Source organism: Galleria mellonella, unplaced genomic scaffold (assembly GCF_026898425.1).
Source record: "Galleria mellonella isolate WM207_F2 unplaced genomic scaffold, CSIRO_AGI_GalMel_v1 utg65, whole genome shotgun sequence".
Lineage (NCBI taxonomy): Eukaryota > Metazoa > Arthropoda > Insecta > Lepidoptera > Pyralidae > Galleria > Galleria mellonella.
This window is the reverse complement of record NW_026442138.1, coordinates 7,424,118-7,440,210: the sequence shown is the minus strand read 5'-3', so window position 1 is coordinate 7,440,210 and position 16,093 is coordinate 7,424,118. Positions and strand designations below refer to the sequence as shown.

The window sequence follows — 16,093 nt, the reverse complement described above, 5'->3', positions numbered from 1 at the left end:
CCATAGGGAACAAAGTTTTAGACCATCGCCAAACTTTCCTAAAATGTCTCCTCATGTCTAATTTAAACTCAATATTTTACTGAACTAACTGACTGAATTAACTATTTTGCGTGGTAGATTTTAGTTAATTAGAAATATTTTGTTTAATTCCGTTACCATTACGCATACGATTGCCAATACTCGAAGATCGACTTACGTTATTATTACCAGAAGTTGGATACGATAAACTATAGTTTTGTTATCGACAATACTGCTCTAGCTTTTTTATTTAGTTTACGTTTCAATTTGTCAATAAATTTTCAATTGCCTCTAAGTTCATCAATAAATTTCTTTATTACAACTTCTGTTAGCAACTTGGCGTATCAATCATACCGCATCATACCCACGTCGTTGTTAGTATGAGTAGTTTTCGGTGAGCCACCAGTCTCCTGGTAGAAAACTGTGTTCCCATCGCAACACCGGAAATTACTATCCAATTAATTTATTTTGTAATCTTGTATTCCATATTAATGAATTGACTTAACTAGAGTGATCTTATTATTGTGAAAAAAGAATATATCTAAAGCTTAGATACTTCCATTTAGTAAATCTGTACTTACGACCTATGTAAACAAAACCATGATTACGGTGAGTCTGACGTGACAGGAATGAAATCATACGCAAAGGCAGTCAAGGTCGCATTAAACCCACCGTTTGCAAGCCTGCAGTACTGTCCTGTCAATATTATCTAGTAGAGTTGACATCTCGTATTGTGAATCAAGTAGATGAGCAATATAACAATGGATGTTTTGTCAAAATACTGTTTATTCGTAAGATTTTATCTCCATTTAATCCAAAACGAAGCGCCACTGACATGAATCATCGTGCATTACACAATCAATCCCTTCAGATAGCCTACCTGTCATGATGCGAATATGTGGTAGAAAGATAAAATAAATAACTGTAAATACCTAAAAGATTTATTGCTTTTACCTAGAAGGTGAACGTGATAAATCTTTATAAAGACAAATGTCCAGATTTATCTATCAACGCAAATTGAAAACTGTGTCTAGACTCAGACTTGAAATGTTGCATAGAGGTTCTATATAAATAAATAAATAAAAGAATGAAAATTTATTGCAATAATCCACAATACTTACATACACTTAGGATACAAGTAATAACAAACTTAATACAATATGGCAAAAAATTTACAAATATATCATAACAGAGGCTAGTTGAATTTAATACATGCTCAAAATAACAGAAAATCAACTAAAAATACCAAATAAAATAACAAAAAAAAACGACAAAATTGCCATAGAACCTATGTGTACAATAAAAATAAGTATCTGAACCTCAACAGTGAGTGTATAAAATTATATTTTAGGGCCATCATGATGAATTTATATGGAATTAAACTCGAAAATTTTCAGAGGGAACCGGAAGAAGATCGGGCAGGGCATATTGCTAACAATGGGACTGATAGGCCCATTACTAACAAAACCCGTACCCCACCTCCTATAAGATACCATTAACATATACTTAACAAAAAACTTTCAAACGACCTTTACATTTTTCTTCTTTTCAAACAGAAGAAAAACGTAAAGGTCGCTCTGAGAAGATTTTGTTAGTCCCAATTATAATAACAATCTCTTTGCTATATATTTCAAGTTAGGTATATGGATACTTATTCTTATTTAAACTTCATCATTAAAAGAATACAGCTTTATAGTTATACGAATAACTCGGTAGATGCGGTGATCCAGGAAAGCGTTTCGAAACGTCCCTTAGGAAGCCGAAACTCCGTTAGACTTCCGAAACGTCCGATTACGGATTAGGCAAATCGGCCGTGTAGATTTACATAATAAGGATGCAGCCTCTTAAAAGAGATCGGCTCCCAACAATATTAGCATATAGATTGTGTGCGTGAAGGCGCTGCTATCAATCAAGTGTCTGGTTTGCTTACAATACTGGGAAGATGAACACTGTACGCTTGTAAGTCGCTGTAATATAAGGTGAATTTCTTAACATTCTGCCTTTTTTACATGTATTGGATATTACTTTTAACCGAGACCTAAATATGAAAATGTGTAGTATCTGCGGTGGTATGAGGCTAATTAAAGATACTCTTATTGAAATAAGACACAACTTATTTATAATGATACTTAGAAGACTAACAATCTGATGGCATATCCGATGAAAAGTGGCACCTTTACATATTTTCCAAAAACTTTTGACTCTTTTAACTAGGTATAAATTTTTAAAAGAATGCAATAGATTAATCTTATTTTTTATACAACAGCTAAAGTATTTTTTTATGTTAAGTGTTTTCAACCTAAAGTTCACACACACACATATCAACCAAAGTGATACAACTCATTACATGGATCGTTGGTTTACTTCTAGTCTACTTCGCCTAGAATACACAGAATATGAAAAGATCTTCCATCTATCTCCATATCCCACCCCTTACGAAAATCTTAGAACCTAATAAAATCTCTTAATATCAAATCCTAATACTAATAACTCGTAAGTACTCATATAATTTGTAAGTAGGTACTTGTTTTCTCGTTTCGCTTATACATTTACCAATTTGAAAACATTAATACCATTAAAACAGCACCACTCCGTAATCTGTTGAGATAGCTATAAGAAAACAAATGACAAAGCTGGTACTTGAAATTTAATAAAGGTTCCCAGTTACCTACTCATATGCAACGAAATCCAATAACGTAGCTAATGTGACACTCAGAAACTGATTACAGAAAGGCTCTCGGAAATATACCAAGTACCTGATATCAAGTACAACTTGACCCGAACTCGACGTTGCTTTTGATCTTTAACTTAAAAGGGTGGGACGAGACGCCCACTTTATTTTATTTCAACGATCATGTCCCGTTATTTTTTTAAGGGTAATTAACCTTTTTCCTAAGTATTCCCGTGTCCAGAAAATACTTTTAACAGATATTAAAATAAATAGGTATCTACTAAAATTAAAAATTACTTAAAAATAAAAAAAAAAATCGATCTCTATAAATTTGTAGTAGAACCTACTAACTTCCATACTACGTTACACTAATTTGCATAAAAAATAGCAATGCAATGAATATAATTATATACAATTTAAAAATAATCCTTATTGTTGTTAAATGTGAAAGGAGATTGTTTATTTATAATATTACCTCCCAGCTCATAGTTATAAAACTGTTTACCGACTTCATGAAGAGAGTTTTCCGATTGACTATATATGTTACACGATATTTCGTCAATGCTATACCAAATCTGATAATTATTTTTTTTTTTTACAAAAAAAAGTAGTCTTTTGCTAATATTATATTTATTTTCATTATGACTGAAATCATTTTCATCATTTCGAGGATCTAAATCTTATATTATTTTCAAATTGTATAGGAAGCACGTGTACTTATTTACTGTTAATTAAAACGGAGGTGCCGATATGATTGAACTAGTTTCGTCTGAATCTAATTACGTAATTGAAATCATTCGGCATTGCGTTCGTCGGCTCGTAACAGTTCTGCATTGCCCAATTAGTTCGAAGGACGCTTCGACGCTTCGGCCATTTTATAGCGCTGCCGCCATTTTATGATCGCCATGTGGATGTTTTGGTTTAGGTGTGATCACAAAATTGTCTAAATCAATTAAATACCTAATCAAAAGTCTATAAAGTAATTAGACAGGTAATTATAATTTATTTTTTTATTTTCTAGCCCAACTTGGAACTACTATTCTTTATAATATTTGCATAGGTACACACTTCAGTGGCAGTACACTTTATACGAGTATAAGCTGTAAACCTGGCTTGAATAGCTTGTTCTAGAATACTGTGCCCATCGCTGAATTTGCTTGCCTATAACATTTATTCGGAAGCTTATAAGACTATCTACACACTAACATACATATTACATTATTCTCTTGAGGGTTTGGAGATGTTTCAGCTGGCACCTTTCCAAATTATTTGAAAAAAAAATCCTATTAAATCTATTATATTATTGTAAAAGCGAATGTTTGTAACGATGGATGGATGGATAGATGGATGTTTGTTACTCTTTCACTCACTGAACGGATTTGAATAAAATTTGGTACACAGGTAGATTACATCCTAACTTAGTATATAGTAAACTTTATGTATTGATTTATGAAAGTAAAGCCGCGAGATATGACAAGTTAAAAATAAATGTATGTAATATAAAAAAGGAGATTCTTATTTCTTTAGTATTTTATTATGCTTAATGTGTATGTTAAAGAATAGCTTATCCAATTCTGAACAAAATCTTGATATATTTTACTGTCGTTTAAATAAATAGATATCTATGTATAGATGGGCACCTAGCAGATGCATTATTATACCTCTGATTGTACAATACTAATATCAATTTATTTTGAACTGATGCAATTATCTGTTAATTAGGTACATTCTATTTTTATTACCTATATGTAAATATTTTTAATATCTAAGTGTTCAAAATCAAAATTTACCTATACCAAAAGCGGAACAAAATCTCCTAGTTGAATCTTCAGTTAAACCAACTAAACGGGCGCAGTAAACCCTAGGCAATTTCTGAAACAATGCAACTCCACGTTTGAGCCAACAGAACTTGCTAGCACGAACTAAACTTGGCTAGTTGCTGCGTACTATTTGGCCATTGTATAGTAACTGGAAACTATGATATTGTGTGCTAATATTTGTCTAACTAAACAATGCTGTTTATGGTACCTATTCTCTTTTCTAACAATCACCTGCCGCGGTTACCACAGCCGTGGTATAATGGAAGTTTAATCTAAGATGACTACCGTTTTATATCCATTGAAAACAATAGCACATTTTCCTATAGGTAATTGTTACAATATGAACAATAGTTTTACTGAATTTAATATAAAAAAAAATTAATATGTAACCGATTAATCTTAAAAACTTTATAATTTAGAATAAAAAAATTACCTCTCAGAATTAATTTTAAATACATTATAGGGACTTAACGTGATGAAAAATGTTTGCAGTGATTTTAAAATATCCCACAATTGGTTACTATTACCTAAATAATAATAAAAAAACAGCGCCTATAGACATGAGCAACACCATAGATATCACAGAATTTACTATGACGCCTACGGTATCCCTCTTGGATTGCCATTCCTGAGGAATAAAATTGTATGCCTTCGCAGCTTGTGACTTCACTGCTGTAACTAATTCCTCAAATCGAAAACTCCATACAAGCATAAGTGCTTGTTTAGCAATTTTTTAATGGATAAACATGGAAAGTTTTTTTTTATGGGTAAAAATGATATGGTAACCCCGCCTGCGCTAACGGGATATGCTGGCGGAGCACCAGTGAAGGGTGATAGATGAGAATGAAAACAGGCCAGTTAGCCCATCATGATAAATTCATTAGGAATTAACCATGATAGTTTCCAGAGAGAACCGCAAGGGGGTCGACCTGGTTAGGTATATTGCTACCAATGGGATTCTCAGTCTCCATTACTAACAATCCCTTTCCCCCCCAAACACGAAAAGTTAATACTAATAATTCTGAACGTAATTGTTAATTTGATCCCGTCACTAATATATTATTTTTTAATATAATGGCAACCTGATGGAAAGTATAAAAACCCGTTATAATAACCGTTGCCTATAGACATGATCAGCATCATAGACATTATAAAATACACTAAACTATGATATCCCTCATGCGTAACCATTCCTGAGAATTACGATGTTATGCATCCATATCTCGTAATTTTTCTGCCATATTTTCATTTGCATGCCATACTTTATTTCCATTTATCTTCTTTTTGAGATATTGGAGAAGAGTATACAATGAATGTGATGCAACACCACCTACAATAATTTTATCTATCACATAAATAATAGCAAGACAAAGATTTGAACATTGTGATTTGTAGGACTTATAAGTAAAGACCGTCACTTCAATAGGTATAATTATGAGTAACGATAATTCGCAGGCGTTACCGAACGACTAGACATTACCTGAAACGTTCAGTCCTGGGAAACGGTTTTACCGCCCCGTGAATGAGTTAAACGTTTAATTCGTATATAGAACGCGTATGTGTAATTACGTCTAGCTAACGCGTACACTTCACACGTAAGTTTTGGTATCTTTACAACTATAAATCATTTATTTACATAAATTTTAACCGTCCTTAATAAAGAAGTTATCAATTAGATATTATTTTTTCTTTTATTTGTTACCTCAATACACCGTCAATTTTAGATCGAATTCCAATAGAAATTTTATCAAAATCGTCTGTCGTTACATAGATATGCGACCTTCCAGATGAGGTACATCTCAAATGATCTATCATTAATTTCAAAGATACAGACTTACATAAATGCATTTAGTTTGCGTGTCAATTATTATTTCTAAATTAGGTGCAATAGAGCCTAAAAGACACCAGATAGGTACCTACATACTTGAATTCAGATTTCCTAAGTAAATTCTGTATCGAAAATTTGAAATAATTGATAGAAACAATAAACAATACAGGTGGTGTTTTCAATTATGAAAAAAGTGCGACTTGAGACAAATAAAATATAAGTACAGAATATAATATTTGTTTTATATTTTTTATTTATTTGTCTGTTTTATTTTTAATTTGTCATGTGATAAAATTTTATTGTTTATGGATTAGTCAATGCCTAAAATATATTATTATAATAATATTAGTAATTGATATTATATTGTTCACTTGTCACAGTTTTGTCAGTGTGATTTCATTTTTATTTTGTGTTTTTACTAAGTTCACTGCTGTCTTCTTTTAACAGTATTTATCTATTTGTATCTATTCCTCCCTTTTAGAAAGCTTTCAGAATATAAGAGTCTAATATTTTTGTCAGAAGTGTACGTCGTACGTCGTACTTCGTTCTCAGCAAGCGAGGTGTTAATTTGTGCAGTCACGAGTAGACGGGATATAATATGGGAGCCGACGAATCGTTGCTGAAAATCAATGGAGCAATTAGATTTGACTTACCGCTCTTGTTTTGGTTTTGTTTCTGTTACGAAACTAACCTACAAATGTTCAAAACAAACATGAAATCCCACTTGCAACTTGCTAGGTGAGAGTTTGTAAATACTCAATCTTTGGTTAAGTCAAAGGTCAGGATGGAAGATTAGCAGGTGTCGTCAGATGTCGACCTAGCAAGTCTACATAGTCACTCCTGAAGCCATCGCAATTAATTCTTAACAAATTCGTTATGACGAGCATCTGACCTGCTTTCACATGTCATCTCCTCGATGGTGCCCTGCTAGCGCATACCGTTAGCGCAGGCAGGGTTGCCATTCCATTTTTCAATGGATGCTAATGGAACGGTAGTCCCGCCTGCGTTATAAACTAGTGGGGTACCAGTGAGGGATCACAGGTGAGAATGAAAAAAAGTCAATTAGCTCATCGTGATAAATACTCCTGGAGTTCAGTACGATGGTTTCCATGGGGGGGGGGGGGGGCACGTGGAGGTCGACCAGGGTATATTGCTAGCAATCAGACTAGTAATCCGCATTACTAACAATTCCTTCCCCCCTCCCTCCCATTTCATTGTCATTCTATAAAGTCAAAATTATATCTTATAGTACGTTTCAACTTAAGTCTTGCTATCACTTTCCATCAGATGAGGCAGCTAAGTAAGACGAACCTATCATTCAATACAAAAATACACCGTATATCCAATAAGAATCAATGTACTTCAACTCGGAATCAAGTTCATTCGAACATTTTCCCAGACTCGAACGCACATTCCATTCCGTATTTGATAACAATATTGTTTATTGTAATCTTAATTACTATATGGTATTACCTCCTTTAACACACGATAAATAACGTGTACTCTATTGATGATCTGAGTTTAAATCTTCCAATTACTTATTACGAGCGCGCTGAAACGAGGCCGCTGAATTTGAGCCAGTGTGCACATATTAATTTCGCTGGATTTACACCAATTGCAAATCATTCCACTAAAATACATTATTAGATACCTAATGCATATTCTCATGTTAATGCAGTTTCCAAACTAACTAATTATTTGTATGTAATCTATTTAATTAATTGCAAATTTTTACTAATGTCAAATATGTGATATAAAACAAGAACACGTAAAATGTCGATAAAACATTTTGTATAAACAAAAATACGTAAACAATATTTTAAGCATAAGCTGAAATGACTGAATGGATTTGATTTACAATCGAGACACAGTAAATTATATTCTTACTAATATTATAAATGTGAGTTTGTTCATCACCTGATAGAGGTAACAAACAGCTTAACCAATCACATTGAATTTAGATATAGAGGTACTCTATGGAATGTAAGAAACAAGCTACTTTTTAGCCACCACCTAGAAACGGCGCGGCCGGCATTGCTCTTCCTCACGGAGACACAGATATCCCCTCCTAACGAAACATCATACCTGACCTACCCGGGGTATAAGCTTGAACATTGTTTTGTTTCGCGTGCCGGTGTATGTGCGTATGTCAGAGAGGATATCTGCTGTCGACGCCTTGGGACTCTTGAAGGTACGGACCTGTCCATTCTATGGCTGCGCGTAGATTGCAATGACCATCCCCGCATCTATGCGTGCCTATACAGGTCCCACAGCGGTAACACTGAAACCGACCAACTAATTGAGCACGTCCAAATGGCTACAGATTCCCTGCTTGAGCAGATTCCTTCCGCTGAAGTCGTGATTGTTGGCGACTTTAATGCCCACCATGCCGAATGGCTTGGTTCGCGTACAACCGACTATGCGGGAAGATCTGTTCATGACTTTGCTTTGGCTTATGGTCTGACACAGCTTGTTTCCTCGCCTACGCGAATCCCTGATGTGTTGGACCATTCACCTTCACTGCTGGACCTTCTGCTGACCACCCACCCAGACAACTATGTGATCTCCGTCGAAGCCCCGCTTGGATCGTCGGATCACTGTTTGGTGCGGAGCGAAGTGCCTCTTACGAGTCCGACTCCACCTCGTTCTACGGGTAGACGTCGCATTTGGCACTACAGGTCGGCAGATTGGGATGAGATGCGGATTTTTTTCGCATCTTACCCATGGAGGCAGGTTTGCTTCACACTGGATGATCCCGACGCCATTGCCGATTCCATTGCTGATGTGGTGCTTCAGGGAATGGAATTATTTATTCCTAACTCTGTGGTGCCCGTCGGCGGGAAATCCCAGCCCTGGTATGGAGCCTCCTGTAGAACAGCATCTCGTCTGAAACAGGAGTGCTTCCTAACCTGGGCTAAAGGTGTGGCGTCGCGAGATCCTAACACCAGTGCTCTTAAAAAGAAATATAACTCTGCCTCTAGGTCTTTCAAAAGAGTTATAGCCACAGCGAAGTCAGAGCATATTAGTAGAATTGGCAAGAGACTGGCTAGTTTGCCCTCTGGGACTCGAGCTTTCTGGTCTCTTGCCAAAGCTGCACAAGGAAATTTCTGTAAGTCATCTTTTCCACCTTTGCGCAGGGAGGATGACTCGTTGGCCCAGAACGCTAAAGAAAAGGCCGATCTTCTTGGATCCATCTTTGCGTCAAACTCGACATTGGATGACGGGGAGAAACCACCACCGACCATCACGTGTTGTAGGAGCTCTATGCCTGACATTAAATTCACGCATAGCTCAGTGCGTAGAGCACTTTTCTCCCTCGAAATCCATAAGTCGAGTGGGCCTGATGGTATTCCTCCAATTGTGCTTAGGACGTGCGCACCAGAGTTGGCTCCGGTTCTTACGCGTCTTTTTCGGCTTAGCTACTCATCGGGCATAGTCCCAAAGTTTTGGAAGACTGCTCTGGTGCATCCGATCCCTAAAAAGGGAGATCGCTCAGATCCAGCTAACTATAGGCCCATAGCTATCACTTACTTATTCTCGAAGGTTATGGAATCCATCATTAACCGTCAACTGCTCCGGTACCTAGAAGAGCACCGGCTGATCTGTGATCGCCAGTATGGCTTTCGACAGGGACGTTCGGCCGGTGATCTTTTAGCTTACTTAACACACCGATGGGCAGTGGCAATCGAGAGTAAGGGAGAGGCCTTAGCAGTTAGTCTGGATATTGCGAAGGCCTTTGATCGGGTGTGGCATAGAGCGCTGCTTTCAAAGCTACCTTCATTTGGGTTGCCTGCGAGACTGTGCATTTGGGTCGCCAGTTTTCTCAAGGAACGTAGCATTAAGGTCGTAGTCGACGGTGCATGCTCTGATTTAAAACCTTTGAATGCTGGTGTCCCGCAAGGCTGTGTACTATCTCCGACTCTGTTTCTTCTGCATATCAATGATATGTTACAGATAAGTAATATTCATTGCTATGCGGACGACAGTACAGGAGATACATTATATACCGGTCATGCAAAGATCTCGCGGGCACATACCGATGAGTGCCGGAATAGACTTGTGTCTGAAATCGAAACTTCACTCCATCAAGTTTCGATCTGGGGTGAACAAAATCTTGTCCAATTTAACCCCAAAAAGACACAAGTCTGCGCGTTTACCGCAAAAAAGACGCCGTTTGTCGTATCTCCTCACTTTCAGGGCACTTCCCTTGATAAAAAGTCAAGTCTAGGAATTCTGGGCGTTGATATATCTTGCGACGTCCAGTTTTGCGGTCATCTGGAGGAGAAGGCTAAGATAGCTTCCAAAAAGTTAGGAGTGCTCAATAGGGTGAGACGATATTTCATGCCAGAACACCGCCTGAAATTATATAAAGCCCAAGTCAGGCCGCATATGGAATACTGTTCTCACCTGTGGGCAGGAGCGCCACAGTACCAACTCCTTCCGTTAGACCGCATTCAAAGTCGGGCGGCTCGAATTATCGATAGTCAACGCCTTACTGTCCGACTTGACCCATTGAAACTGCGCAGAGATGTTGCGTCTCTGTGCATCTTCTACCGAATTTATCATGGGGAGTGTTCTGAGGAATTGTTCGGATTGATACCTGCTGCTGATTTTCACCACCGTACAACCCGCCACAAACTAAAGTTTCATCCCAATCATCTGGACGAGTGGCGGTCTTCCACCGTGCGTTTTTCAAGGCACTTTCTTCCACGCACAACCATTCTTTGGAATCAACTTCCAGCAGCAGTATTTCCGAACCGATACGACAACATAACCTTCAAGAAAAGAGTATATTCATTTTTAAAAGGCCGGCAGCACACCTGCAATGCCGCTGGTGTCGTGGGTGATCATGGGCGGCGGTAGTCACTTACCATCAGGTGAGCCGCATGCTCGTTTGCCCCCTGTGTTGTAAAAAAAAAAAAAAAAAAAGCCTAGTCAATGTACATCCCGATTACGCGAAATCGCGAATGTAAGCTAGACCAAAATATAGACATAAGATCATCAACTAAAAATACAATAGTCTTAAGGATTGTTAGTAATGCGAACTACCAGTTCCATTACTAACATATAGGGTATATCAGTCAGGTCAGATCAGGTCAGGTCGACCGCCACGGGATCCTTCCTGGAAACTCGTGCTGAATTCCAGGTGTATTCATCACGATGGGCTAACTGACCTTTCTTTTTATTCTCATCTATCATCCTTTACTACTGCCAGCCACTGTATAACGTTAGCGTGGGCGGTGTTAATATTCCTTTATTATCCATTAAAAAAAAAATACAATAGTATGTAAACTCGGGTTATGTAAAATCATAACCAGCCGTTTAAACTATACTAGTCCGTTAATATTATGCCGTGAGTGCAAAATGACTATCAAACTCAGCGGATTGGGGAAAAAAGTATTATTAGATAGTAATGGAGACTAACAGTCCTATTTCTAATTATATACACTATCAAGTAGACCTCCTCGTGGTCCCTCCTGGAAACCATCATAATTAATTTCAGATGAATTCATCCTGATCGGTTAGCTGACCTTTTCATCCTCACATTATCATTTACTGATGCTCCGCCAGCATATACTGATGGCGCAGATGGGGTAGCCATACCAGTATCACCCGTTAAAAGGAAACTCAGCATGTTATGCAAAATGAATTGTATTGTTTATGTAAACGGAGTTATAATATACGGGTACTCTTTGTGTCGTGGAACGATTCGTATAGTTTTTTTTTTTTTTTTTATATAATTCATTTTATAGAAGTACAAAACTGCTTTAGTATCGATTGAAAATTAGAAACAGTAGTTCAGAAATTGCTAAAATTATAAAAGTCCATCGGCAGAATGAACGATCTTGTGATAAAATTTTATCTTTGTCACATGCGACCGGAAATCACTTATAGATAATATCTACATATACGTGGTGTACTTACACGTTCACTGGAACACTAAATTTAGCTTATTGTAGTGCTAGATATAGTTTTAAATAGATGTCGCAACTAGAGATAGATGACGCAAATACCTTTCATATGACAAAATGTGCATTTTAAAAGGCAAAAAAACCAGTGACTTTAATCGTAAAAAAATACCGACGTTCGAGATATTTTGTAGACACGTTAGATTGAAATCATGAATTTAGTACCCAAATTGTGTATCTACAATAATTTTTTGTATCTAAAATAACTTTTCGCAAGACAATTAATAAAAAAAATAACTATGCAAAAGCTTTCATTTTACAGTTTACTTAAAAAATCTGCAAAAATTTATATACTGACGGCATTTATTACAGCCTATGCTTTATACTATATATATATATATATATATATATATATATATATATATATATATATATATATATATATATATATCAGAAGAAAATTATAGTTCAAACTTATTTTGCCACAATGTAGGCGTGCAAAAATTAAAACTTATTACAGAGTTTACAACAGTCAAATTAGTAGGTATTAAATTTTTCATTATTTTTCAATACGTATATCTTTGGGAAGAGTTCTATAAAATGTAAAAAAATAAGTATTTTCAGAATCGCAGAAAACATCGTTTTTCGACGTTTATATTTTAGCAAAATGTTTACAATATTTTAATATGTTCGACTATAAACTTTACTGGCTGGATAGAAATAATGCATGTAGTTTTTTTCTGCTGTTTTTTTTTTATATAACTAGATACATAAATTGAGAAATAACTACAATTTATTTATTTGTTCGTATAATTTTTAATATGGAATGTAATATTACAATTATACAAATTATCTTGAGCAAACACATATTATGAACAAGAATATTTAGTGGAATATTACAATAATGTAGACTTATAACAAAAAAAATCACTTAATAGCTAAAATAAATTTAAATATTTAGAATTTTGAATAGTGTTCGGCCGAACTTTCGGTTTCGGTTTTGGTTTCGGCTAGTTTCGGCCAGAAATTCTACTTTCGGCCTTAGTTTCCGTATGTAACGAATATATATGACATATTTCTATGATAGATTTCAGTATAGAAGAAAAATTTTAAATATGTTTTAGTAGGTTTCGGTTTCGGCCGAAACTCAGACCAAAGCCGAAAGTTCGGTTTCGGTTTCGGCTGTAAAACCTGTTTCGGTCGGACACTACTTTTGAAATATTTACATTAAGTCATGGAGTTATAGAACCCGTAACTAAAATACAAACGATGGGTTCTTTTGTAACATAAAAATTACCAAAGAATATAATTCTTAATATTAATGTTAACAAATGCATATTTTTTTATATTAAACTATGGTTATATCCAAATTCTCAAAATTTTAAGCATGTCTTATACCTACTATACACATGTCTAACACATTTGATTGTAAATTTTTTTTTAATTTAATTTAACGAGTTTGTATGAGTATTTCTGACATGAGCTATTTACTGTATATCTTCACAATAATGTTTGATAGTGTGGTAATACCTCTTCTTAATTTTTATATTTTCCTTTTACTGAAATAGTATGTTTACAATATTATTTCAATATAAATAGGAATTAAATGGTTAAAGCTATTCACACCATCACACACAAGTGTATACAAATATATACATACAAATAAACATTATCATATGTACAAACATTATTATATTAACATATGCGGACAAAGCCGCAAGTAAAAGCTAGTTATAGAATATATGTTATTGTAAAACATGTGAAACAATGTGCAAATTATATATGGGATATTCGAAGGCAAGGAAAAAAGGTAAAAGATGACTTTATAACAAGAATTTTAAACATCAAATGTATACCTGATTATGATGCATATCTACATTTATCAAAATCTGAAAATTTATCAAAATCGAAAACTATGTTTCGATTTGAAGGGTATAATATGGAGGCATAACACCATAATCCTATAGGATACCTTAAAATGAGTAACTTGTTCATAAAGTTCAAATGTTTATGAGGTATTTGAAGTAACTGATCTTTTCTTTAACTCGATTTAGCTCGAAAACCTAATGTCGTGTTCATGAAAACGCTTCAAACACTTTGCCGACAATAATTGCCGACTTTACTGCATGATAATAGCCCAAGATTTGAAATCATCCTCTACCAGCATGATATTCCCTAACTAGATGGATTATATCCATCCTGAACAAACTAAATACCTTAGGTTATATAGATGGAGTGTCTCCATTCAAATGCTTCAAAACACGCGAGTCAACTTTTTGATACAATGTTGCGTGATAAATAATTATGAGTGATTACTTTAGAACTTCTATATTTATTTTATACGTCAGGATACGCCGCGTGCGTAAGTAAGTATGGTACAATAATAAAAGAAAACGAATCAACAAATTTGACAATTAGCTGACAAAAAGTTGACCGGTTTTTGATATTCGATGCTCTATCTATATAATCTAAGCTGAATACATATTATAGGATTACTAATCCCTCTACTTCCACATCCTCAACCATCGTTAAGCAATGTTTAATTCTCTATCAAATCGAGTCTATACTCGGCTCCAATACATCCTATCATGGCTTCTCAAATGGGTATACCAGAATAATCTTCATCTCGTATCTCCCGATCCTTTAGCTGTGTGGTCACCATTTATCTCGGTTAGTAGCGTTTGCAACTCTGAGTATACTGTCTCTAACATACGCAGTCTTGGTTTTGTATACTGAAAATGTGTAAATAGTATTTCAAATTATTAAATCTCTTAATTATTTTTTATTATTATTTGCCTTGTGGTCCCGGCATAGAATAGACCACCCCTTCCTTTACCGTGGGTCTCGTAAGAGGCGACTTAGGGGAATTTAAAGGTCAAGGGATGGGCAGCAGCATCCCTCTTAAAATATCTCCAATGACTAACTGCGGTTGCTAACCTGCCTGCCAAAAAACGTCAAAAACTACTCCCAAAACCTCCCAATAGATGGAAGCCTTTGTACAGCAGTAGCCATTAACGGCTTTATAGCATATGGTATTATTTATTAATCCCTCATTTGAGTTTTGGGTTTGCAACTTCAATCATCAAAAGTAATTTGCAATACTTACTCAACATTGTAAAAGTCAAAAACTATATTTTTTCCATTTTTGTTGCAAAAATTAAACTCTCTAAGGCTCGAAATATCATATATATAATCAAGAGCAAAAAACTAAATAAATTAAAAAAAACTATATGGCCTTATTCCAACTTAAAAACTGATGTTTTAATATGAAATATAACATCTAAAAAAGCCATCACACAAAATTGTGTCATCTATCTTTAGGAAAAAACCCCAAGATAGTATATTTTTTTTTCTCTCTATATAGGTTAATAAATAATAATATGTTGTTAAGAATTAATGTAATATTATGGTAACAATAATAAATAATTACATACCTTAAATAAAGGCATTAATTTTATTGTTTCTGCATCTTGACTCGACTGATTTGTTTTTACCAAAATTGTAAGATAGTACAGCACTCGATTCTGAAAATTTACATTATTACTTTGTAATTACAAAACAGCAAACATTTTACATAAAAAAAAAATAATAATAATGGAAAATTTATATTGGATTTATTTTTAAATAGGGGAAAATAACCTCATTTTATTAAATTAATAAATACAAATGAAGGTTGCACCCCTTGATATGAAGACCTTTTTACGCTGACTTTTACATGTATGCAACAAACATATACCATACATGTATTTAAAAAATTCAGAAACAGATTAGTATTCTTTCTTTTCATTTTAAAGATATATATAATCTGAATACACAAAAAACTTTAGGTCTTAACAGCTCAACCATT

The 16,093-nt window shown here is 34.9% G+C and overlaps 2 protein-coding genes across 2 annotated transcripts in view; one reads left to right on the top strand and one right to left on the bottom strand.

Annotated features, from left to right (window-relative positions):
- The first annotated feature begins 5,969 nt into the window (after window positions 1–5,969).
- LOC113519767 (cilia- and flagella-associated protein 36) overlaps window positions 5,970–16,093 on the top strand; it is a 16,711-nt gene continuing 6,587 nt past the window's right edge. Inside the window, exon 1 of the mRNA XM_052900368.1 lies at window positions 5,970–6,104. The gene's annotated coding sequence lies outside the window, so the exon portion shown is untranslated. The remainder of the gene's footprint in view (window positions 6,105–16,093) is intronic.
- Window positions 13,039–16,093, bottom strand: part of LOC113519769 (phosphatidylinositol N-acetylglucosaminyltransferase subunit H-like) — a 4,541-nt gene continuing 1,486 nt past the window's right edge. Inside the window, exons 3-4 of the mRNA XM_026904964.3 lie at window positions 15,681–15,770; window positions 13,039–14,978 (exon numbers count right to left, since the gene is read on the bottom strand). Of these exons, the coding sequence (XP_026760765.1) occupies window positions 14,868–14,978; window positions 15,681–15,770 (201 nt within the window). The 3' untranslated portion in view covers window positions 13,039–14,867. The remainder of the gene's footprint in view (window positions 14,979–15,680; window positions 15,771–16,093) is intronic.